The sequence below is a fragment of the Vicugna pacos genome, chromosome 21, assembly GCF_048564905.1.
Source record: "Vicugna pacos chromosome 21, VicPac4, whole genome shotgun sequence".
NCBI lineage: Eukaryota > Metazoa > Chordata > Mammalia > Artiodactyla > Camelidae > Vicugna > Vicugna pacos.
Window position 1 is genome coordinate 16858323 of NC_133007.1, and position 27241 is coordinate 16885563.

A 27241-nucleotide genomic window follows, 5' to 3' on the forward strand; every position below is an offset into this window, starting at 1 on the left:
TTGCTTTTAGTAGACGATTTTTCACTGATACTACAAATGGCTTTCCCCAAGTTTTAAAAAGAATAAAAATATTCTTAAATTTCAATAATGTTGAGTCAGATACTATCTAATCAGTAAGAAATATTATGCCAATTATAAACTTAATCTAAACAAGAAAACTATTCAACAGGATCAGGGAATCTGGAGTTCTTATTACTTTTATTTTTGACTCTATGAGGACAAGACTGTCTTGTTTTTGGTTTTATGACATTATGGAAAGAAACTAAAGCAAATTTTAAAAAACTGACAGTTTCCTTTTGAAATAAGTATTTCTACAGTGTTGTAAGAAATACTGCCTTCCTTTCTTCCTTTTTCTAGTACAAATAAATCCCAAACACCAACTAGTCTACCTACATAAAACAAAACTGTACCTAATGACTATCTCTTTCACAGCTACTAGCTCATAAACTTTATGATTAAAGCCTCACCATTTAACAACCATAACCTTCACTTAACAAACTAGTAAGTGCTATTAATGATGACCTTAGTTTGAAAAACCTCCTAGAACAGATTCAAATGAATTAAAAATAAATTAACAAGAAAGTATCAGAAATGCAAACTCAACAATCTTCTTGTCTTTGGAATACTAGTTCGAAAGGTGGCATCACAATTACAACTGCCCTAGAGATCAAAGGAGTCACATGACCACTGTATGTCCCTTCAGTCTAGGAACACTACCTTAATGTTAAACAGCAGAGGTTACTCAGTAAGGCTACAAATCAAAGGCCCACATATTTGAGTAAAGATCTGAGACAATTGTTTTACTACAAGCTCAGAGGTTATCTGAGAATTTATTGTCACTTAATCATGTAAGTAAAAGTTTAATAAACTAGGCTTTAGAACCCAATGTGAATAAAAAGCAAGTAAAGATTTTTTTGAGATAACTGGAATCAGCTGCAAATTTACTCCCACAGTTATAGAATAACCTAATAAACTATACCAAAGAAGAGAACAATGAACTGCAATGAAATAGGAAAGGAGGAAAGGATTAAAACTGTTTACTTTAAAAAAAGAAAGATCAGTAAGTTCTCGGGTTAATAACAACATGAGATTTAATTACTTTGGTAACATATAAAATATATTTATATGCCTTTATTCAACAGGAATAAATACAACAGATTCCTATAATGAAATAAATTCTTTTGACAGGTCATCTGTAAAACTGACCTTGAGCTTGCATCCCTATTTTTCATCCTTACCAGTGAGGTTGGGCTGGGGAAAATTGCTTTGATAGGTGAGCTGCTGGTCCCACCACTGCTCGGTGGGTTGATTCTTTTTTCTTTCTGGCGGCGGTTACAAAACCAAACACGAATCACCTCTTTTTCCATATTGAGCTGATCAGCAATCATGGTGATCTCTTCCGAGGTAGGCTTTTGATTCTGAAGGGGAAAAAAAATCACCTTTTGGAAAAACTTTCTGAACTACTGGCATAATCACATCATTAACTGAATAAACAAACAGGGAGGAACAAGTCAGAGAACAAAGTCAGGATACACGTGACCATATCAGTCCACTTTTAACAAAGAATTTCTACAGACAGACATTCTAATGAACATGTATTTATTAAATGTAGTCATATTAACTTAGAATAAGTTATTCTTGAATATTTATATATTTTTTATACTAATGGCAATTAGTCTTGAATGAAAACAGCACCTTACTGTTTTCAGAATAAGAATAATAAGCATTTTCTCAGTGCGACACAACACAATCTCGCTTGGACAGTGTGAGGCAGGCAGTGAGACAATTGGGAAGGAAAGGCAGTTATTTCACAAATAAAGGGACTTCAGCTTAAGAAATCAAGTAACTTGACCAATCACACAGTCGTTAAGTGGCAGAGCTGATAAAGACTCCGGATTCAGTGCTCCTTCCCCTGTGCTCAAGCTCTTTCTGAATTAGAGAAGTCAAAATCTTGCTGGAAGCTTTGATTGTGATAGACCCCGGTAACTCCCCGCTCCCTCTCTCCTACCCTCAAAAGCCAAATATCTGTTGAAGTAACTTGAACTCCATAGCCCATCAAGGCCTTTAGTGTTCTGGTCCCAAACTACTATTCTAAGGATGTAAGCATCAGAATTTAGCTAAACCAAACTACTCGTGTTTCCCCTGATACATCTCATGGCTTTCCTCCCCGGATGCCTCTGCTTGAAGTGCTTTCCTCCCGCCCCTCCCTGTCTGTGGAATCCCTGTGCAACCTCTAGCAGCTGCCACCTCTCTCACCTTGAGGGCTCACATCCACGGGTCTCTCCTGAACCTGAAAGCACTCCGATTTTGTTTCCTACGTTCAGTAACTTACTTTGTCCTATTTTCTCCAATATGTTGTAAGTATCCATAACGGCTGAGGCCTGCAAGTCCGTATTTTATTGTCTACAGCACTTAACATTAGTACCATACAGATAATCCCATGAAAAGTAAAAACCTCACCAACCTCCAAGAAACTCTTCTCTAAGGCCACACGGATGTTGGTCTCTATGCTGGTGCGTTTCTTCCTCCTACGGTTCAAGCCCTCAACTCCCAGCCCTGGAGAACTCAGGGCACTTGGGCTAGAGAGAGCCGAGTCAGACGAGAGGTTCTCTGTAAGGAAGAAGAAAATATGGAAATCAAATTAACTGTGCATGATTCGTGCACATAATACATATATTAACAACAAACTGACCAAAATATTTTAAGCTAAACACAAGCATGAAAAGGTTTTCATAACCTACATGAAACCACTGTTCACTGCCGTGGACACTCCTGCTGCTCTCACCGGCACTCTTTATCTCAGGATGGTTGACTATATTGTCACCATTACGCTTTCATTTGTTTCTGAGAGAGCAGGTTATTATTCCTACCCTTATGCTCAGCTCTACCTCTTCTGAGTTCTGTTCTTATGTTTTGGTTTGTTTGCTTATTTATTTGTTAGCTCTAAGGATAAAAGAAAGAAATCTTCTTGGAAGTTATTGAGTGATTAATATTTATCTTGCAAATGACCCATCGTTTTATTTCACTGGTATGATCTAGGGCACCCCTAGCCCCCCAAACCAAACAATGAAACACTTCTAAATTCTTAAAAGTTTAAACAAAGTTCTGTCATTTAATAGTTAATGACCCTAGGCATGTCACAGACATCTCTAAGTTTCTTTCCACTCTACATAAAATGAGATGGAGGGAGGCGGCCAGCGGTTCTCACCTGCAGAACTCAGTAAGATTACAAACGCTGAGGCCTCACCTAGAAATATGAAATCAGACTGTCCAAGGGTGGGTGTTACAGGTCTGTCTTTTCCAGAGACCTGATTTTTGTCCACATCCACCAGGAGAACCACAGTCCAGGGGATCTCTATGGTTCCTTATAGCACTCACAGGTTATGATTCTGTGACTCAAAATTCAAATTTTCCAAAAAGGAAACCTCAGCACAAAACACGTAAGTTAAAACTAGCAGCTCAATTTTTTATGTATGAAATATGTGGTCATTTAAAAAAAACTGAAGTATAGTCGATTTACAGTATTGTGTTAGTTTCAGGTGATTAGTAAAGTTATTCAGTTATATGTTTTTTCAGATTATATTCCATTATGGGTTATTACAAGATATTGAGCACAATTTCCTGTGCTATACAGCAAATCCTTATTGCTTACCTATTTTATGTATAGTAGCTTGTATCCATTAATCCCATACTCTAAATATGTCCCTCCCCCCGTTCCTCTCCTGTTTGGTAACGATTAGTTTGTCTTCTATGTCTATGAGCCTGTTCCTGTTTTGTACACAGATTCATTTGTGTTACTTTTTAGATTCCACATACAAGTGGTATCACACAGAAAAACCTCTGTCAGATTTACTCCACTAAATATAATATTCTTTAAGTTTATCCATGTTGCTAACAAATGACAGTTAATTCACTCTTTAATGCCTGAGTGATATTCTATTGTATATACATACCAATATCTGGTCATTTTTAATAACAAAGCAGAAATATAATCAGGAATAGATTTATGATAACTCACTGAGGAAGACTCAATAAACTTGTTTTTCAAATTTATTTAAATACACAGGTTTTCTTATCCTCTTCCTTCAGCTGTCCCTCACCCTGGGCTCAAATACAAGCATATTCCAAGGCTAAAAAGTATTGCTGATTGTATACACTGTAATTACTAGGTTATTAAAATAAATTAGCTCTCTGATTTATGTAGCCATGATTTTATTGATCCTCCCAAGATTAGTGAGCTTTATTTTAAGGTTCTGTAGTACCAACAATGTAGTAAGAAATATAAACCCCGATTTATACAACAATTACTCTTGTAAAATTTCAACGGACAATGAGGAAACTGTTTATATATCGACTCACCTGCATCATTTAGCCACTTCTCCAAAAGTGGCTTTAACTTGCACATGTTCTTAAAGCTGAGGTTCAAGGCTTCAAAACGAGAGATGGTAGTTTGGCTGAAGTCATTTCCATACAGTTTACCCATAGCGAGCCCAACATCGCCCTGCACAGGAATACAGAGCAGGAGCGGGGAGACGAAGAAAGAGAAGAGAGAGTCATCTCACTCAACTTTACAGTCTTCACTCGAGGGTGCTGCTCCAATAACCGCTCCAGACAAAGAATCAACAATCATTGACTGGGTCCCACAAAACATCCATCCCTAAGCTGAGTACAGTACTCTAGTGAGGACTCAGTTAGGCCTTGATCATGACAACATTCAAAACTGTCCCATATTCACCCCATCTGCAGTCTCCTGTTGCTACCTTATGTAATGATTAAGATAATCAAATATTTCTACTAACTCTCAAGTGATTTGTTGATATTCTAACAAGTCCCTTAACTGATGTAACCAAAAGTGATCCAAGTAATGTTTAAATATCAGTTAACCTGTATCCCCTACAGGGTTAATAGATCTAACTGTCTAGATAACCTTAGGTATTTCTAAACTAACCAAACTTCCCATAAATCACTTTAAAATTTAGAAATGATGCCTCATTCTTTTATTTTTTTTCCTGTAAAGTATTTCTGGAAGCAGTGAAAAAAATCTCTTTTTCACCCCTAGTTTGGATTTCAAAGTTTGTTACAAAAACCAGGTATTCTAAAAAGACTACTTTTGTAACCATTATAGAGATAGAAATTCACAGTAGAGAGGTTTGACCCATTTAGTCAAACCTCTATGGGCACTGGAAACTTGGTAACCTTATAGCAATAGAACAATGATCCCCTGAATATATTACAAAAAATATCTTTCTCTATAAGCCTATAACCTTTGAAATGTATACAGTGCTTTTCTTCCAGCTGAATTTCTCTTGTTAAAGCTGAAAAAGCCATATCTGAATAGTTATTGTATATGTAGGTAACAGAAGCTCATGGAGTGGAAATGATTCATGCTCTCATTTCAATTAGTTAAGGGACAGGGCAGAAAGGCAACATTTCTGGTCCAAAATGCTACACAGCTTACTCTACTATGAGACAGCCAACTCCCAATTATCCCGGCAACACTCATTTTGAATTAGGATTATTTTCGTCCTTTGACTCCCAGCCCTTCAATTCATCTTTTGGATAGTACATTTTTTTTAACCTTTTTAAAAAAAATTGAAGTATGATTTACAATGTTTCATGTGTACAGCAAAGTGATTTGGTTATATATACCTATATCTATAGATATGTATTTTTTCAGATTCTTTTCCATTATAAATTATTACAAGATATTGAATATAGTTCCCTGTGCTATACAGGTCTTTGTTGTTCATCTGTTTTACAGATAGTAGTGTGTATTTGTTAATCCCAAATTCCAAATTTATCCCTCCCTTGGACAGTACATTGTTTTATTTGCATCCGAATTAGGTGGTAGTCAGGGAAGAGAACAAACATTTCTTTCTTTCTTTTTAAATTTTTTTTGTGGGGGGAGGTAATCAGGTGTGTTTGTTTGTTTGTTTATTTAATGGCAGTGCTGGGGACTGAACTCAGGACCTCATGTATGCTGAGCATGTGCTCTGCCACTGAGCTATACCCTTCCTCCGAGACATTTCTTTTTAAACTTCATTTTCTTACTGGTGAGAAACTTGAGACAAAAAGTTTAACAGAGGAGAAATGTTGAAACTGTAGGATAAAATGAGGCAATGAGAATACCTGAACTCCCACTGATCTATGTTCTGTTTGCTTATTTGTTTTGTTTTTGCGGGGGAGAGGTAATTAGGTTTGTTTATTTATTTATAGAGGAAGCACTGGGGATTGAACCCAGGACCTCATGCATGCTAAGCATGTGCTCTACCACTGAGCTATGCCCTCCCCCACATTGATCTATGTTCTAATCTTTCCAGTAGGTTAGCCATCAACCACATGTGACTATTTAAATTTAAATTAATTCAAATCAGATAAATTAAAAATTCAGTTCCTTGGCACCACTAACCTTCCAGGTTTTCAATAGCCACAAGTGGATAGTGGCTATTATATTAGACAGCACAAATACAGAACATTTCCATCAACACAGAAAGTTTTATTAACAGCTCTGCATATACCCTATAGCTAGAACAGAAGTGGACTGCTTATTGATTTCCTTCCAATTATAGTAAAACTCAACCAGAGTAGTGTGAGTGGGGCGTCAATGTTATCATTATCTCTATATAAAAAAATCTATAGGTGTATCTATAGACTTATCTACATCATTATCTCTGTTATGTTTATGAAGTTTTCATTCAGTCAGCAAGTATTCACTAGGTGCCTACTGTACGTCAGGCACTAGACTATGCTTTGTGTGTCACATATATTCATGCCTTGGTCACCTTATCTGTTAAATTATAGCTTCCAAAAAAACTAGGGCCAACTAAACCGTGCAATTGTTGAACGTAAGACCTGCTGTAGGAGCGAGATGGCAATGTTTCCTGTGTTTATTATAACTGCATAATTCACTAAAATTTTTTCACAACCTTTTGTTTAAGACCTTTCTTTAAAAAGTAACAATATTGACAATAAACAAAAAATAGAATACCTATTCAAAAATGACATCATAATAAGAATAAGAGACAATGCCTCAAGTTGGTGGCCAGAAATAAAATTATGCCATCAACTAACTAAAACTGTGGCAAAACATAACAAATCCACTTAATTGAGATTTATAATACAATTTTCCTTCACATTTAAATGATTTAATTAAATAAAAAGCAACAGATGCCTCAGTTAATATACTAATTTTCACTAATTTGATGTAAGTTTGGTTTAGTGCTCTTGTAACACACCTCACTCACTTGCTTTTGGGTTCTCCTTCACAAAAGTAAATTTGAAGCAGTTGACTCACACTTAATCTGAACTATATTATATCCTTTGATATTTTTTTAAAAAGGAACAAAGATTGTGATTAGGAAATAATGAATGAACCACATGTGATGGTGCTGTACTACGGCTTGCCTTCTAATTACATAATGACATCTACAGTAATCCTTTAATAACCAATTATGTAGTTCGACAACAACTACTGTTTAAAAAGCCTAACAACACGTGTATTTACTAAGAGAATAGGAGTTTTTTTTTGTTTGTCTTAATTAATAACTTGAATGTCTAACTTACTCTGTGTTTCATAAATAAATGGGGTACAAAGCAATGTTTGAAAAACAACAATTGAAGTATCTGATTTAAAAGCAAAGACTGATCTTCCCATTCTGCACCAGTAATATGTGCTTTAATCCACGCAGACAAGGTTTCTGAAATGTTGCCACTGCTTTGTCAAAGTCGTTTTGAAAAATAAGGAACAGTTGTGCCAAATGATAGGCTAAAACCATAAAGCGGAACACCAAACCACGGGGAAGCTCCCTCACACAAAAAGGAGAGAGAGAGAAAAAGGAAGAAACAGTACTGGCAGTCTGCTGGGTCAAATGCCACAGGAAGGTAAACCACTATTTGGGTAAAAGTTAAAAGATTTTTAAAAGCCTTAACATCCTTGGTGTATCACTCAGGCAACGATTTCCTAGGGAACCCAAGAGTATGCTGTGCCAGTAGCCTAAAAGCCGAAGCACTGCTAAACATGCCAGCCTTACACTTATTTAAGCTCATTAATTTACCCCATCCATCTAGTTGTATCATTAAGTTTTCTTTTTAAAAACAAGCCAGATCGTTCAGATGTTTCAAAAGTACTAAAATACTTCTGAATTGTAATTTGTTTCTTCAAAACTGAAAGTCTTCACAAATGTAACAGTATTGTCTCTAAAAGTATATCTATTTTAAAAATCATTTTATGTTCCCACTATATGATTAGTTACTTTGCGCGAAAATAAATTTCCACAGAAATACAAGGAATAAAACGTCTCCTCTTAAAAACTCACAGAAAACATGTAGGGATGTCATCCCTGACTTTTGAGCTACCAGAGCAGGTGGTGCACTGCTGTACTTTCAACACAAAATAATTTGGATAGTGTTTAAGTGGTGGCTTAAATTTCAAACAGTATTTATTATATTCTCTGGGAAGAAAACAATCCGGTTTTTCCTGGTTCTATTAAAACACCCATTCTAATCTGTACTTCAGTAATTTTATTTCTCTTAATGATCTTATATCATTTTACATAAATGTCATTCAGTTTAATTCTTTTCCTGCTTTGGAAGTATTATTTGTGACAGGTTAATCAAAGAATTAAGTCAGTGGGAGTGCTTGGAACAAAAAAGCCATATACCCAGATGCCTGTTTAGACCATTAAAATTATTCCACTTTAAAAGCCCTCTGCTAGGTGACATTTAAAAAATTTTAATTTGGATTTTGATTAATTTGGATTTTTCATCTTCAGCAGACTCCTCTCTGATTAATCAGTTTCATTTTGGGCTTAGAGAGAGAGAGTGAGTGTGTGTGTCTCCACCACCCCTTTCTCTCTCCCCCAAAGCTATTTTTAAACAAGTCTTTCAAACTCTTCCCTTTTCAGCTACTCTAAAAGACCCTGTAATCTTTAGTCCTCTCAATCCTACACACACACACACACACACACATATATATATATATATATATATATATATATATATATATAGCACAAAGGTCTAGAATCAGAAGTTCTTCAAATAACAAAGCTCTCAGTATATGTCATCCCCCAACATAACCTTTTAAATTCTCGTCACTTATTGGTGTAATTCTAATTTCAGAGGCCTGTGTTCTGAGAGAAATCTTAATGATTTTAACCTAACAGTAAATTATACATTCATAAATGGATATATACAACAGTAGTCTACACTTATAAATGCAGAAAATGGCTTAAGAAAAAGTTACAGTCTAAAACTAAAAAACAAGGCTGAGTAACATATGGTTCCTTAGAAGACTCTTTGGACATGGAAAGCAAGTATTTGGACCCAGCCAAGGAGGGAAACCTAAGTTGAGGGTGGGTTCCTCCTACCTGAGTGAATCCAAGTTTGATTCGTCTTTGTTTGAAGGTCTTGGCAAACTGCTCAAGCTCCTCAAGGTCACTGGGCTCCTCCAAGCTGGGAGTATCAATTCGCTTTGGTGTTGACTGGCTCTGCGGAAGTGTCTGAATTGGGGTTGCTGCTATTGTGCGTGTTGGGGTTGCTGGCTGTTAGAGAAGGAACAGGGTAAGAACAAATACACACAAGGATATTTAAGTTTATAACTGGAACGTGCTGCAAGTAAACAACTTAAGGAAATGGCTGTATTCAAGAACTATGAAGACCACGTAACACTGCAGAAGGTACAACGTAAGGCCGAGTGAGAAAAGCACAGAGTGATGTTATGTACACCAGAATTACAGTTAAAGGTTAAACGTGTTAAGTCTATGGAAAAGTCTTGAATACACAAAACTGAAACCCATTATATTTGGGTTTTCAAATGGTCTGAACACATGCATCTTATGTCTTTTAATAAGTCTTTATTTTTAGGAATCTATTTTATAAATATGCCACTTCAATTATGTTTCAAAACAGCAGGGACCGTATCTTTCTTGTTTACTATTATCATATCTCCAACTTGTAATACAATATTATAAAAAAATTATTATAACTATTTTAAGGGGGAAAAGTAAATCACCTACAGTTCAAATAACTTATGATAATAGGCTCATTTTTGAGTATTTGTTCAAGTTTTCTTCCATAGACCTACATGTTTTCTTTTTTATGTTGTTTTTAATTTGATGCACTAAATTTATCTGTACCTGTTTCTCACAAATTATAATTTTTAAACCTTCAATAACAAGGCATACATCCTGCAGGTCAGAATGATTTTTATAAGATGATTAAAACATTGAATGGGACCATAGGGCACAAAATCAAAGCAGTAAACTTTTTTATTTAATTGAAGTATGACTGACACTCAGAAAAGCTGTACATATTTAATGCCTACATCTTGATGAGTTTGAAGATAAGTAAACACCAGTGAATATAAACTGTCACCATACACAGTGCCCTAAATTTACCCATTACTCTGGAAGTTATCTCCTTCCCTCAGATCTACATTCTTAACTTTAACGGTGATTATGGTAACATAATTTTATACTCTGCTTTTCTTATGTAACATTATACTTTAATTTTTTTCCTATGGTTTTTCAGTCTTCATAATTATCATTTTCAAAGGCTGACTGAGAGGTAATATTATCATAATTTATTTAATAACTTCTCCATTATTAGACACTTTTTCATTTGTTTTCACTAACATAGGTAATAACACAATGAGAAACTTTGTGTATAGAGTTTGTTTTTTCATCTTTGTAATTAGTTCTTTGAGATAAATTCACAAAGGACTTTCTGTAATTGGATAAAGGGTACACCATAAAAACCATTGCATGGCTTCTGATACACATCATAATGTTGGTTCCCACTATACAATGCTCTCCACATGGCTTGTGTTAGCAGTTTTTAAAAATGTTTTGCTAATTCAGGGAGTAAATGGTACTTCGTTGTTGCCTTAACTCATATTTCTCTTATAACTTAAAGCCAAAGTTTTTCCATGTGTCAATTATCTGTATTTCCGCTAATGTGAACTGAACTTACATCCATAACCCATTTATATGTTAATGATATCCTTATTCTCATCCTTGTCCTTAAAGGGCTCATCAAATGTTACAGATTAAGCCTTTGCTGTATTGCTTCAAAAAGCTTTCCCGATCTGCTCTTTTCCATTTTTCTGTGTACATAAGTTTTAAATTATCGTTTGAGTAATTTTTTTCCCTTTCTAATATCTTCTGTTGCTTCAAATCTGAGAAAGCTTTGACTTATTTCTAACTTGGATAAAATTCCTTTTAATATTCTGTTAGCTTCTTCTATGTATTTTTAAATATTTAATTATTTAACTCCATCTAAAGTTTACTTGGGAACATAAGGGTATAATCTGTATTTTTTTAAAAAGAAAATATTAAATGTTCTTATTACACTAGCACAAGGCGACTCTATTTTATTCACAAGCCCTAAGTAGAACCCACCCTTCTGCGTATTCACTAGTGGGAGATGCTGCCCCAACTGTGCAACAGAACTGCTCAGCTGACCCTTCCTGCAAATGGAACCAGGAGAGAGATTATAGGACAGGATTACAGATGAAGTCTACAGCTATGTGCTTTTTTCCTTGTAATTTAAATGGGTCACAAACCCCTAACTTTGACCGCATTAGTAACATGCATTCTCCAACTGAACTAACTGGCCCTGAAAACTACAGAACAGGAATTCCAATCGCCTACAATTGGGACAGGCTCCTCTCCATCATCCTGCTTCAATGAAGACAACATAATTCATCTCTATGGCCTGCTGACACTGAGAAATTTTTAACCCAATCCTTTCGGAAGAGCCCCAAACAGCAAGAGCCATATTAGACTCCTATGTGGTTGTGCACTTCCCTCTGAAACTGGTGTATAGGTAGAGGGGAGTCTCAACTATCAGACTGTTCCTTCATTTCCAGGCTTGAAGCAGCCCCATTCTCAATTAACAAAGGACTGAAAATAGCTTGGGTACCTTTCATTGGGGTGGTTACACATAAGTTACCCCAACTCCAGAAACCTCAGGCTGGACTGTGCTAGATCTAGAAATAGTGGAGTAAAATTCAGTGAGCAGGAGTCAGGATGAAGCTACAACAGCCCCGCCACTGTTTATAAAGCTTGAAGGGCCAGGAAGGACTGACTAGTATTGGCTTTTTTCCAATCTTATTTTTATGTTCAGCCTATTCACAATTAGATGCGCCATTTAAAAGTGTAAAGTTTGATGTGTTTTGACAACTATGTATAGTCATATAACTGCTATCACAATTGAGATACAGAAAATTTCCATCACCCCCAAAAGTTCCCTTGTGCCCTTCGCCATCAATTCCCACCCCCAGCAACCACTGAGATGACTTCTGTCTCCATAGTTTTGTCTGCTCTAAAATGCCATGTAAATTGAATCATACAGCATACAGTCTTGTATGTTTGGCTTCTTTCACTTGGCATAATACTTTTGAAATTCATACATGATACTGAATGTATCAGAAGTACATTTCTTTCTATTGCTGAGTAGCATTCCATCATATAGATGTGCCAAAATTTATGTTATCTATTTACCAGCTGATGGAAATTTAGGTTGTTTCCAGTTTGAGGAGATTATGAATAAAACTGCTATGAACATATCATATACAGGCCTTTGTGTGGACAGATGCATTCATTTCTAGGAGCAGAATTACTGAGTCATAAGGTACATGTATATTTAACTTTATAAGAAACTGCTGAACTATTTCCCAAAATGTACCAATTTACAACCCCACTAGCAATGTGTAAGAGCTGTGGTTGGTTTATATTCTCACCAACACTTGGAATTATCATGGTCTTTTTAATTTTGCCCATTCTAGTGGGTGTGTAGTGTGATACTTCATTTGTATTTTCCTGATGACTAGTAATTTTGAACATCTTTTCATATGCTTAGGTATTTACATGCCTTCTTTGGTGAAGTATCTTCAAATATTTTGTACACATCCCCTTTTAAAAAAATCAGGTTGTCCTACTGAGTTGACTGAGTTCTTTATATATTCTGGATACAAGTCTTTCATCAGATATAAATTTTAAGAGTATTCTCTTCCAGTCTGTGGCTTTCCTTTTTATTCTTTTAACAGAAGCTTTTAATTTTTACAAAATTAAATTTATCATTTTTTTTTTCCTTTTATGGTTAGTGCTTTTTGGGTCCTATTTAAGAAATCATTACCTTACCCAAGGACACAAAGATTTTCCTCTAAGTTTACTTCTAGAAGTTTAGGGCTGCAGCCCATTTCAGATTAATCTTTGTATATTGTGGGAAATAAAGAGTAAGGTTCGTTTTTTTTCGTCTACAGATAGTCAATTGTTTTAGCACCGTATGTTGATAAGGCTTTCCTTTTCCCACTGAAATCCTTCAGTACCATTGTGGAAAATCAGTTGGCTCTATATGTGTGGGTGTACTGGACTACTGTTCCATTTCTATTTGAATATACGCTGTTAACACACTCTCTTCATTACTGTAGCTTTATAATAATTCTTGACATCAGGTCATCCTTCAACTTTCTTACTTTCCAGAATCGTTTGGCTATTCTGTGTCCTCTACAATTCTGTATAAGTATTACAAACACCATGCAAATCACTACAAAGAAAGCCTGTGGATATTAACTGGGACTGGGCTGAATTTACAGATCCATTTGGAGAGAACTCATATTTTAACAGCAGAAGTCTTCATGAACACATTATATCTCTCCATTTGTTTAGGTCTTGTTTAATTTCATTCAGCAAGATATTATAGTTTTCAATATATAGGTCTTATAAATGTGTTGTTAAATTTCTCTCTAATTACTGTAAATATTTTTCATCTTAGTTTTAATTTCCAAATAAGTTGTTAGTATATAGATTTTTGTATACTGACTTTGTATCCTACATACTTGCTAAACTCACTTATTAATTCCAGCAACTTTTTTGTAGATTCCTTTGGACTTTTTGCACTATTATGTTACCTACCAATTAAGACAGTTTCACTTCTCCCATCCTAATTTATATGTCTTTTATTTCTTTTCCTTGTCTTACTGCGTTGATAGGACCTCAGTGCAATGTTGAATAACAGTGGTAACAGTGGACATCCCTTGCCTTGTTCTTGATCTTGGGGGGTAAGTATTCAGTCTTTACGATGGTATTTTTGCAGATGCCTTTGAGCAGATTGGGCAAGTTACCTTCTTTTCCTAGAAGAGTTCTTAAACAGTTGTTGAATTTTGTCAAATTTAGTAATTTGTTAGTATTAAGTGATAACTTCCATGATTAAGGACAAAGAGAACCAGAGATGGAAGGGGGATTCAGGAGCAGCTAGTTCAATTGCCTAATTTACAGATGAGGAAACGGAGGTGCAGAGAGGTGAAACGACATGCTCAAAGTCACAGCTAGATAAGAAACAGAATTAGGTCCAAATCTCTAAATGCCTGGACCTGTGCTTTTTTCTACAGTTAAACTTTGGTAGAAACGAGCTAAAGCAACATCTGAAAGTTGAAATGGAATAAAACACAGAGATCAGAGCTTCTTTGCAGCTCCTGAGATGGGGCAAAGGGCAGAGATGGGTTTTAACAGAGCCTCTAGGTATCTATCTAGTTCAAGTGGTATCCTCTACCACCAAATATGGAGGGGGAGGGTGGTCAGACAGCCAGAACTTAATACTCATTTGCCACTAACACAGTTATTCTTTATGAACATGTAAGAAAATTGGGACGCCTTGAAGATTTTCAAAGACTACATCAATTTGGTAGCACTGCTTTATCAAGCTGACAAACTTAGCCTTGAATTTCTGGTGAGTTTTTGAAAACTATTTGGATTATTTTTATTAGGGGGTTGTGGTTTTAAATTAAACAAAGCCCAGAAGTCTCTCAAGACAACAGGATAAGAGAAAGCAACCCTCATGGAAGAAAACGGACCTGGGAGGTGAGGGTGATGCTTGGCTGCGACTGTAGGAGGTTGGCTTGGCTTTGCTGAGGTAGTTGTGTTAAAAGATTTTGCGCTTGCAGGAGACCTGTAAAACACAAATGTGTTATGTCAAACAGTAAAGATTATCTCAACTTCTTAAGCCAGAATCCATTAGAAACTGGCAGTAGGTGCTGGACCAGAGAATTGTCTCGTTCATGAAAGGAGTAGCCTATCAGGCCCATTACGTGCAACAGGTATTTACATAACAAAAGATTTCGGACCAAAGGATCAAGAAGATAAAAAGGCTAAAGAACAGAAATGACGAGGAATCAGCAGAGATGCACTAATGTTCCTTGGGTTGAAGCCTTGATACCCTGACACTCTGCACTGATTCCATTAACCATCCCTGCAAACATGACTGAACTTCATACAGAAGTTGCACAGCAATATTTACCACTAAAAGGCCTTGAAGATGTTTTTTATAAGTCATAAAATTCGCAGTTTCTAACATAACACTCTCTCCCTCTCAAACTTTAAAAGAAAACAAATGACTGTTAGAGGCATAGACTTTCAGTGCTCAGCCCACATTCTCTGAGCACATCCTCATGAAAAATGATCAAAACAGTAGAAGCAATTTATCCAGTGTACGTTCAGCATGCTGAAGGATTTCATTTAGACTTTTGGCCAAACTCTTGGTTCCTCCCTAGTGATTAAATAGATGAAAGATAGTGAAAGATGACCTTCGATCATGAGGTATGCTTGACATGAAAAAAACAAAAACAAACAAAAAATTTTTGTCAACATGAATGCTGAGTTTAAACTTAAATAAAATTTAATAAAAACACTGTTCTAATAGACAGTTTTCGGGTCAAAATGATAGCAGTCAGCATGTGTGTCACATAAGAGGACAACCTTGGTACCACGGACAAGGAGGCACTCACCCTGCTGGCCCTGGGGCGTCTGTGAGATGATAAACTGCGCTGGCTGCAGGTTGGTAGTCGGATGTACCAACACAAACTGTTGCAGGTTGAGATTCTGCTGTTGAAGCTGTTGCAGTTGTTGCAGATCCTGTAAAATTAGGATTAAAACATAGATTGGAGATTCTGAAATAAAGGCTTGCTTAATCTTAAGGTTCCCAGATGATGAACTCTGTCACCCAAACAAAGAAGAGTCAATATTTTGCATTTCTGTGGACTCCCAGCCAGGATGTGCTCTGGGTGTGTTCACAAAGTGTATAAAGAAACCAGGAGCCGCTACAAGGACCTGTTATTTACTGTGGGCATATACTGATTTGTGACTGAACGCTAAACCTAATTTTCAATAGTTATTTAAAATTCCCTTAGAACAAATGGTTATGGTCGTGTTTTTAACATGCAGAGACCAATATGGGTTTTAAAAATGAAGTGGGGAGGGGGAAACTCAGTGGTAGAGTGCGTGTCTAACATGCACAAGGTCCTGGGTTTGATTCCCAGTATCTCCATTAAAGATAAAAAGCAAACAAACAATAAAACACCTAATTACCTCCCCTCTAAAAAAAAAAAATTAAAAAAAATCAAGTGAGAAACGAATACGCTGAGTTTTTAAATGTTTGAGTGAGTTTTCTCCTGGTAAATAAAAACAAACTACTATATATCTGAATCTGCATCAATAAACTGAAAGATCTATAATGATTCATGAAATTTGGTACCAGCCTATCTCACCTGAGAAATTAGTGTAAAAATTAAAAAAAATTTAGCTATACATATAAAAATCTGATCCACAACATACTAAACTTGCTTATACTGGCCTGGTGTTTTATAATTTTCAATGTGCTTTCATGTATATTATTTTATAAGAATAACATCAACAAAGGGTCACACAGTTTAGGCCCTAAAAACATTTATCTGGTGATGAAGAAAGTGGTAAAAATAAAAATATTATCCTGATAAAGACTGTATGTAATAGTCATAAAGACTGGTCTGATGTCTATTCTGTACTCTTATAGTTAGTTGGTTCTTATTTAATGTTTAGTCAAACTCTACTACAATTTAAGTTCATTTCTGAGCCTTCTCCGGGGGAATAAAGACTATTATCTAGCACTAGACTCATAATAATGCTTCACATATTTTACTGATATGACTACTTATACTTTTTTTCTCTCCTTAAGCTAAAGGATTTCATTTGCCTTTCCTCTTTGGCAGTACTGTCTATACTTCTTAAATAAATTTTTATTATTTCTGGATACTTTGCCCTACAATGTGAAAATTAAAGCCAAACAACACCCTAATGCAGCTCTGTGTAGAGCTAATCACCCTGAGCAGAGAGATGACTCGCAGTCTCTCTCACACGAGGGTGGCAGTGTTCACTGAGGAGCACATGAAAGAACCCATGCCTGCTGTAATTAGCTAATTAAAATAAACACAGTAATCCCCTGCTTCAGAAATATGCCAGCTAATTATTCAAGAATTGTCACTTAATATAAACAGTCAGTTATTCAAATAATCAGTTATGTGTTTGTAATACCAACTCAAATAAGCAAACAAATGTATTTTTTCCAGTTCAGTGATGATGAAGGCTACACCACTTACCTCCCTGATCTGGAGCTCCTCAGGCCTTAAGGGCCCAGGCTAACAATGAGAAAGTGAAGATTTAACACTGCAGGAAACCTGCCGTTTTATTCCTCCCCTCCTGCCCCCGCCACGGGAGCGCCCCGCTCACCTGTGCGATCTGTATGGGCTGGGACAGGGGGATCTGCGTCATGGGCGTGGCGGCGGAGGCTGAGATGGTGGCCCCGGCTGCGCTGTGCTGCTGGCTGGCCGAGTGCTGCTGCACGGCGGCGGCCAGCAGCTGTGCCTGTGCCTGCGCCTGCTGCAGCAACAGCTGCTGCTGGGCCGGCGTCAAAGTCAGCTGAACAAAATCAGGACAGACGGTCGGAAAGGGCTCAAGGAGAGGGGCCCCTAGCGCAAGCCAACTACTCTGAAGAAAGTAGCTCAAGTGGCATTAAACTTTCCCTGCTTAACTCCACATGGTCAGCATGAGGCTAAAACGTTCATCAGTGATCAAGCTACCATTACTAGCAGAACATTTAAATTAAAATGGTGGTCCTCACTCTGGACTTAATCATTTAAGCTTGTCCCGGGCCCTAGGGTTCGGGTAAAAAAGTAATTAACTAGTAAGCAAGGAAAAAAAGAATCAATGCTGACAGGATATGAAAGGAAATTTACACCCAACAGAACAGCTAGAGATTAGTCAGATGAATGAGAAACAAGGATGTTGGATCTGACCATGGAAAGAACTGATAAGGCCCAGCTGCTTCCCATTAGCATGAATCCCTGCCATATTCCATCATTTTCACTATGTCCTAAGAAATGACTAGACAATATGAAGTCCATTTGTTTCATTTCCAAGTCTCCCTACAGCCCCCTCCTCAACAGTCTTTTCTGTTATTGAAAGCATTTGGTCTCTGCAACTTTACGTCCCCTTTCCAACACATTATCTCTGTGAAACAGGTGGTGACAGCCACTCTCTTTACATGCAAATGAATCCTAAGACCCAGGTTTAATAGAAGTTCCAGCCACATGAACCTGGAATCCCAAGTGTCTCTACTATAAACACTAGCTACCCAAAACAAAACCTAGACGGGAAAACAGGTAATGTATTTGGAGCAGATTTAAACTTGCTTTCATAATGTGACTTATTTCAAACACACTTAAAGTGGTAAGCGTGTTCTACCTTCTTTTTGGTGATGTGTTTTGATCAAATAAAGAAGTGCATGCCCAGTCACTTAGTGGCACAATCCTCTTTCAAAAAGGGTCCAATACAATTTGTGCATTAGAGACATAAGAACCAAATCATTCGAAAACCCAACAGCCTTCAAGATATATGTTTATAAATATTATAAACAATATATAAACACATATTAATTTAATTTCTACTGATGGAACTTCGTAAACAATTTTGCAACAATTCTTAAAAGAGCCTTCCACTGCCAAAACATACTTAACCGAAATGAAGGAAATAAATTTTGTGGGTTGATGCGATGTGAATTGAATAAAAAATGACTTTTCCTTATCACTCCCCTCAACCCCCAGCAAAAGATAATTTAATAGGCAAATTTTCAACATTGGAAAAATACTTCGAATGGTGACTAGGATCAAAGACTGCTGAAAAGTTAAAAGCTCAATATATTTGCATAGGCTGATTTACCACCAATAAAAAACAGATGACATTTATTGAATGTTATGACATGCTAAGCACTGTTCTATGAGTTTTATGTATATTATTACTCTTAATCTTTGTAACAATACTGTGAGATAGGTATTACTAACATCTCCATTTAACTGAAGGAAAACTGAAGCACAAGGAGATGAAGTAATTAGCCCATATACTTATTGGATACAAGACCAGAGGTTTCATTTTAGAATGCTATACAGTAACTTAAATAATGTTTTTCTTTTGTAGGTACTAATTCATTCTTTAATTTCTAGTCTGCAGTGATGTCATAATTTCAAAATGACAGCTACAATTTCGTCAATGTAATGATCTCAACATGGGATCGTGACTTCACCATATGATGAAGCAACACTTGAAACGGGTTTAAAAAAGTCAGTTTACCCAGAGCAACTGCAACAGTAAGAAAAAAAAAAAAACTGAAAACTTAAGGTAAAGACAGTTTCTTTTTCAGAGCTGCTTACAGTCTAGAAAGTTCCCTAAAGACATAATAGTGCCAGGCATAGCCATGTTACTAGCTGCTACAGAAAACAGATCTAATCAGATATTGGCCAATGGCAGTGCTGACACAGAGAAAGTTTACTGCGATTCTCTCAGTGAAAACTTACCCCAGTTATCTGTCCTCCAGCCAGCATAAGCTGGGTCTGGGGGATGGCTGCCTGCACTGAAGGCTGCTGGGAAGGCTGGCTTGGCTGCTGTGGGTCCCCCGATTCTTCATTAGATTTAGACTGAGGTGGGGTGGGGTGGGAAATAAAAGATTTCAAATAGTTGATTTTAAAAAATGCTCATAACTTCATATTTTAAGAATTATTTACAACACAGACTTATCTAATCGTAAGTTTTATGGTTTCATCTTTTCCTTTGTTGAAAATCTTTGTATTTTCCTAATTTTATGTATTTTACATACTAAGTTTTTAGACTTTTTGTTCCAATACCAGCAAAGCTGAAATGATAACTTTTAAGAAGGAAAAACAATTTGGTCCTCCACAAGTCAACAAGGTTTTCACAAACCCAAATCCTCAACTTTGGAAATAAGGAGTAAGGGAACAGCACATTTTCAAACATCTTTACATTAGACCCTCCACCCCAGCATTCATGTATTTGATTACTTTACCTTCAGAACTTTTCATCTAGTATTTTAAAGTACTGTAAATTTAGCATCTCCCATCAAGTAACACACAAGCTAAGAGGGAAAATGCTGCAGTCAAGAGGGAAAGAGAACATGTTCCTGAAAGGGGCACTGAGAGGAAATTTTATGGTAATTAAAACTGGTTATGCAGAGCATTAAAATTCTGCATAGATTTGCATATTTCCCACCACCTGTTTTGGGGACTGCAGCAAGGCTAATTAACATAAAGGCTCTGATTAATTCTGCCAGTCATTGAGAGATAATTACAGTGCAGGACTGTAAATATTCTGCACTGGAGATACAGCCTGTTTGCCAACATCTCTCTAAGGGATGAAAGTTTACCATGGCAACCAAGGCAATTTTCCACCTCTTCTCCCTCAGAAAGGAAGGTCACATTATCTCCTTTCCTTTTCTCTTCTTGTTTCCATGTGTTACTAGGTCCATATTCCACTGGGTTTCATGGAATGCTCAACCCAAGATCTTTAGTCATTAGCAACACTGAAATCAACCTTCCAGAATACTGTTTATCCCTCTTGACTGTTAGTCACCTAAACACTATAATGAAAGGAAGCAGCAGGTTGATTGAAATATTATGGAATAATGCGTAATACTTAAACTTTACATGTCTCGTCATATGGTTCATAAAAGCAAAGCACCCAGATTTAAGTTTTGTCTTTAAAATGTTGACTGTATGAAACCCATTAATGTCTATAAATAGGTTTAATTGCAATCCTTAGAATCATAAAATTTCAGAGCAGACAGGAACCCTGGCAATCTTCTAAACTTTCCCACTTAAACATACAGTTGTCCCTTGGTATCTATGAGGGATTAGTCCGGGGACCCCCTATGGACACCAAAATCTGGGGTTGCTCAAGTCCCTCATGGTCAGCCCTCTGCACCAGTAGATGCGGAACCTGGAGACGAGGAGGGCCGACTGTGTAAGAAAAACAAATGAGCCCCAGGAGGTTAAGTGAGTTACTGAAGTTCATACAGCTAGTCAGTAGCACAATGAGAAATCAAACCTAAGACCTCTGTCTCTCATTCCATTGCTCTTTCCTCTACTATAATGTTTCTCTAAGGCATGGAAAATAAGTAAGAAGACATTTGGAAACAAAGGGACATCTAAGGTGTTATTCAGCTTCGTGTTTAGGTATCTGTTATGGCTGTACAGCTTAGAAACATTTTTACTGAATTTATGTATAAAACTTTGAAAGTAGATTTTTGTTGTTTACTTTTGGATATTCACAGCAGTATAATATAAAACTGGTTTTCATTAATGACAGTGAATCTTTATGAGATTCAGTAGTTAAAAAAGTAATACTTCTGAGTATTTCTATTATAAAACTACTGCATGCTCATTACAGAAAATTAGGAAAATATGGAGAAAATAAATTGATCCATAATCCCACAATCCCATGTCCCAGCTTACCTGTACATTTAAAGACTGAGCAGCAGCCTGTAAACTTGTTCCAGCGAGCTGGACCTGTAAGTAAAGTAATTGGGGAAGTTTCTAGTCTAGTATTGTTGGCATCCATCATTAGATGTTGTCATCAACAGGCTCTATTAAGCATATGTCCCTGAGTGAGAACCAAGCATACAAAGAGATTGATTTTACGGAGTCAAAATTTCATGGACAAGCTCACAGTCCCTCCACCTCCCACTAGAAAATGCTGTTAAAATTTCTTTTCTGAAGATGTTTTCCCACACTGAAGCATCAGCAGGCATGCCATACTTGCATGAGACATTCCTTATATAACACTGCTTCTTGTACTCACAGGATACTTAGATTCTAAAAACTTAATTCATCTTCCACATTGTGATAAAGAACATGTAAGAACAGGGTAGTTACATACATTAGGATTATCTACTCATTGTAATTTCAAAATGTCCATGTAGATACGAGTAAAAATCTTAAATACATGCACATCTGTATGGTCAAGCCCTTATAAGATACATCATAATTCAAAACACCTGCTAAAATAATCTGTCCTACAAACCACACAGAAATCCATCATAATAGTTAATACTCACATCTAACACATTTCAAAAAGTTCAAACCATGGTTATATTAAAATAAGGATCATCATGTGGCAACCATGAAAATTATTAATTCAGGCAAATGTCATTAATGGATGCTCTAAATACTGGGTAGAATTTGAGGAATAACATGATATTTACATATTCTCAACTATCTCTCCATAGATACTTATTAATTACAAAGAGTAAAATAGCTGTGAAACCTGGAAGACAAGCGATCACCAGCTGAGTTACCAGTAATGATACATGTGCCTTCTATTACGATGCACTAAGAAGAATTACTTATGGTGTATTCCTCCCCAAAGTGTATAACTTGATCTAACTGTGATGAAACATCAGACAAACCCGAACTGAGAAACTCTGTACAAAATAACTGGTCTGTACTCTTCAAAAATGTCAATGTCCTGAAAATAAAGAAAGACTGAGGAGGGAGAAAGAAAATATAAAGTAGGATAGAACACGTGGAAGCCTACCTTAGAAGGGCAGCAATGGGAATTTAAAGTAGGAAACATAAAAGGTATTGCAAGATACTACAGAGGATCCTGGCAACGGACTGGAAACAGATGAAGAAAAGAAGTTGTAGATTATTCCAAGGTTCAAACTTGGAAGACCAGAAAAATGGTACACTCATTAACATGAAGATAATGAGTTCTACCTTGGATTTATCACACAGCATCAAGATTTCCTGAAGTTAAATATAAATGTTGGTATGGAGATCAGCACAGAATTGAGAGCCAACATTGACTGAGTGCTCTGTCCTTTATTTAAAACTGATAGTCCTGTTAGTTGAAACAAGAACCACCACCATTGCCCCCCCAAAAGAAAACACCCAAAACAGAACACAGAGACTTATGAAGAACACATTTCAGATATAGTGTAATAAAGGGAGAATTGTATGAAAAAATAATATGTTTAAGACCAAAGGCTAAGAAGTCAGCCAAAGAGCCAGAGGAAGAGTTTCATGTACAAAGATTTAAAGGAGATAAAGTTTACATGTGATTTTGTTTAAGTCATGATGTTTCTGGGTAGAAGTTTGTTGAAGAACAAGGTATTTGTAAGTCTTAAAGTATCTCTTCACAGATAATTTACTAATTACAAGGAGGAAGAAAGTTATCTTTATAGTAGACAAATCTGGGACACCACCTTAAATCAAATGATCAAATTTAATATCACAACAATGGAACAAGTTGATATCATACATCTTCTATTGTATTCCTGTCAAAAACATATAACTTGATCCAGTCATGAGGGTAAAATCAGACAGACTCATATTGAGGGAACTTCTATAAAACAGGTGGTCTCTACTCTTCAAAATTGTCAATATATATTCAAGACAAAGATAGGCTAATTATTCTAGAACAAAAAAGACTAAGTAGATATGACAACTAAATGCAAAGTGTGAACTGGATTGTGCATCAGAAAAAATTTAAATATGGACTATACGTTAGATAATAACATTGTATCAATGCTGTATTTCTGGAATTTGAAATTTGTATTGAAGTTTTGTAACAGAATGCTGTTTTTAGGAAAAATATGATGAGGTTCTTATCAGTAAAAGGTCACAGTGCCTACAACTTACTCTGAAATGACTGAGCAAAAAAAAACCATACACACACACACACACAACGTGCATGTACCAGCACAAACACATACAAAGATAAAGCAAATATGGTAACACAGTAACAACTGGTGATTCCAGGTGAAGGGCTTTCAGTTGAAAATTGTTCCGTTGTTGTAACTTCTCTGTAGATTTGAAAGTTTTCAAAATAGCAAGTTGAAAATGAAAAGTGAGCCCATCCCTTTAGAACTCTATTTAGCTGGCTCCCAACATCCTTTAAAACAGCTCAAAAATCATCCTCTCTATATGATCAATGTCTTAGACTCTTCAGGTTGAGCTAATCATTTCTTCCTCTGTTTTTCCATATATTTGTTCAAAAATAATTATTGAACAGTTATTATTTGGGGGGCTCTTTGGTAAATGCTGGAATAAGGTAAATAAGGAGAGAGGTTCCCATCTTCATGAAACGTATGGTTTATGGGGCAATATGCCTAAAATAATCTATTTTGTATATGTGTATGCATGTTTATAATTATGGTCAGGAAAGATTCAGGGTGTGTCGCCCTAGTCAATAAGGGGGCTGGAAACAGAAGGTAAGTGTCACAATGTATGTTAATTACGTGTCTAATCAGACGGTGAACAATTCTGCTGGGACTTGTGTCTTGATAGGGAATTCAATAATGTCAAGTTTCAAATAAAATTCTTTGGTTTACAGTCCTTTGGTTTTGGAGGTATTGAAGGTTCAATTATTTTTGTAATCAGGGGCTAGATCTGGAGGCCTTGGTGCAAGAGTTAACACTCATATTAGAATTTAGAGCCAATGGGGAGAAGGCTGAATATCATCTATGGAACTTCAGGGATTTTGAAAATATGTTTGGATCATCATAAATTTAAGCCAGCCAAAGAGGCTTAAGATGTGCCACATAATTGACATGGTCTAACTGAAATGATATTCTTCTTAAGAAATCAGTAAACTTGGTGGAGGCTAGAATATGTTCTTAGAAGAAAAAACATGAAATTAACATTTTTGTTTTCCTAGAATGAATTCTTAAATTATTTTAGATGTTAAGTCATCTTAATATTTTATCTAGAAGTTTCTTACAGAAATTCTTCTACTTTCAAAGATTGTATAAACAAAGCTCTGCACTGTGAGCAGAAGTGTCAACTAGGCCTCACTCTAATACAAGAAGTTCATTGTTGCCTACGTAGCATCCCTTTGAACTTGTGAACAAATAAGAGGGCTTTAGAATAGCTTTCTAAAATTTCACCTGTTTTCAAGTAAAGGGGCTTCTTTTATAGTTTAGGTAGTCTGAGGACATATTTTGATAAAAAGACTAGAGCAGTGTTATACATATTCAGTTCATAGTCCCTTCATTTGTCAGTACGTGACCTGGGAAGTTTTATGTCCATATGTGCTTTCCACTGACCCACCACCACTAGCACCACCAGGCACTACCATCACTACAGTCACCACCACCAACACTGCTGGCCGACACATTCTGAACACTAAACTGGTTCTAGGGTTTATCTGAGGTAGAGACCACCAAGAAGTGCAAAGCATCGCTCTAATACATAACTGTGAACATAAATCAAGAGGTTGAGACACTCTAATATACTATCTCCCAAATGTTTCCATTGTTTTACTTTCCATTTTCAAACAGCTCCCGCTCCAAGACTCCTGGGGAGGCAGTGTCTGTTTCAGTATTCCCTTTCTCTCTGTATTATAGCCAAAATGTGCGTGGAGAGGCTCCACAGACTGTTTCAGACTCAGGAAAAAGTCACATGACAGAAAAGGGTAATAAAGTAGAGGCAGACCTTTCTGAATCCCAAACCAGGGAGCTCACAGTCAAGCAAAGGCTCTGAGTAGCTGCCCAAATCAAAATGGTCTGAAACTGTTTTACAGAAGGGACATGAGCTGCCAGCTCAGAGCCTTGCACAGCAGGCCTCAGGTGATGAGGGTTTCAGTGAGCCACCACAGACTCACAGTCACAAAACCGGTAACCCAGCTGTTATATATATATTCTGTTTCATAACAAGAAATTCTTTTTTTCACACACCTGTGGGGTCAATAGTTAGTTACACAGTCAACCACAGTAGAGGAGTCCACGCTAACCATTCAGACTGACATGATTAGATGCTAGCAGCATCAGCCTTTAATTAACTTTAGAAGTCCCACATTCTGAAATAACCTGCCCCTGCCCTAGCATTCCATGCCTCCATCTTTCACTCTCACTTATGGTTGAGCAGGTCATTCTACCTGATGGAGATGTCCAAGGAAAGCCTGGGCCTGGGCTGTTGAGATTGCTCCTCCAACGGGCACAGGCTGCTTCTGAAAGTCCAGACCATTAGTTTGTGTGCCTACAAAGCAAGCAGAATAATATAACCGTTTAAAACTCAAACAACTGGAATAAAGCACTAGACTTCATTTACCAACTTTTAGCAAGCACCTATTTTGTATAAGCACTTTTTAAAGCATCTCCAAGGAAGAGAAGGGGAGAAGGGATTCAAAAGAAAGGACATACAGTAAAACGATTTCTCTTCTACAGACAGGACTGCAGGACAGGTACACGAACACACATAAAGCTTAAGAAACAGAAACAAAAATACAAATAATGAATTACAATCATAAGATCATGTTAGAGAGTTCAGAAGTGAAAGCAGTGATTGGAGTAAGTGGGGTCAGAATAAGCATGAAACCTAAGGTGGCTTTAAAAAGAGATCATCATCATTACCACTGTTGTAAAGAATGGTAGAGACAGAGTTCCAAAGAGGTCCTGAGGCTCTCTTCTAGTCTCTTCCTTCTTGGCATTTGGCTTGGACAGGGGCAATTCACTGGTGACTTTGCCAAGGCCAAGATGGATTTACTCTTAACTTAAAATGCTTTAATAAATGACAATCTGATGTCAAAATCAATCATTTACAAGATAAACAAAATGGCTTTACTGATTTCTTCAATCCCAAAGTATAGATTGCTGCATACATCTAATTAGCTAGGGCTCTGCGGTCATTGTAATTTTCTACATATTATAGCCATTGCCTTTAACCACTGATGCCATATAACATTAGAAGAGAACTAATTTATGGAAAGACATGCTAGCCTAATACTGAGAAATATTTTCTAAAAAATAAATTATTTTCAAATTATTGTATCCAGCTATTGTTTACAAATAACCAGAACACTTTGTACTGGGTAAAATATAACAGACAATGGGAACCTGTAAGAATCACTGAGTCACATGAATGTGGTACTGACTTTCCACTTCCTATCACTGGAACATTCCATCTCCTCGTCCCCATCCCTGTGTGTGTGCTCACTGAGCAGACCAGCTAGGAGAGTATAACATAGAAACTTCAGGCAGTATTTCCAAAAAATGTTGCTAACTTCTATCATTATTTATCCTAATTTCTAGCAAATGTATGACTTTAATAGCATAATTAGGTAGATCACATGACTCAAAAGAGCTATTT

At 36.6% G+C, this 27241-nt stretch overlaps 1 protein-coding gene across 3 annotated transcripts in view; it reads right to left on the reverse strand.

Annotated features, from left to right (window-relative positions):
- POU2F1 (POU class 2 homeobox 1) overlaps nt 1-27241 on the reverse strand; it is a 135931-nt gene that overhangs the window by 20038 nt on the left and 88652 nt on the right. For all 3 annotated transcript variants that reach the window (XM_006211083.4, XM_072946199.1, XM_031688718.2), the window contains exons 3-12: nt 26031-26131; nt 21608-21661; nt 19658-19777; nt 17538-17726; nt 15782-15908; nt 14852-14946; nt 9366-9539; nt 4360-4501; nt 2465-2610; nt 1239-1418 (exon numbers count right to left, since the gene is read on the reverse strand). In XM_006211083.4, coding sequence (XP_006211145.3) covers nt 1239-1418; nt 2465-2610; nt 4360-4501; nt 9366-9539; nt 14852-14946; nt 15782-15908; nt 17538-17726; nt 19658-19777; nt 21608-21661; nt 26031-26131 — 1328 coding nt within the window. The remainder of the gene's footprint in view (nt 1-1238; nt 1419-2464; nt 2611-4359; nt 4502-9365; nt 9540-14851; nt 14947-15781; nt 15909-17537; nt 17727-19657; nt 19778-21607; nt 21662-26030; nt 26132-27241) is intronic.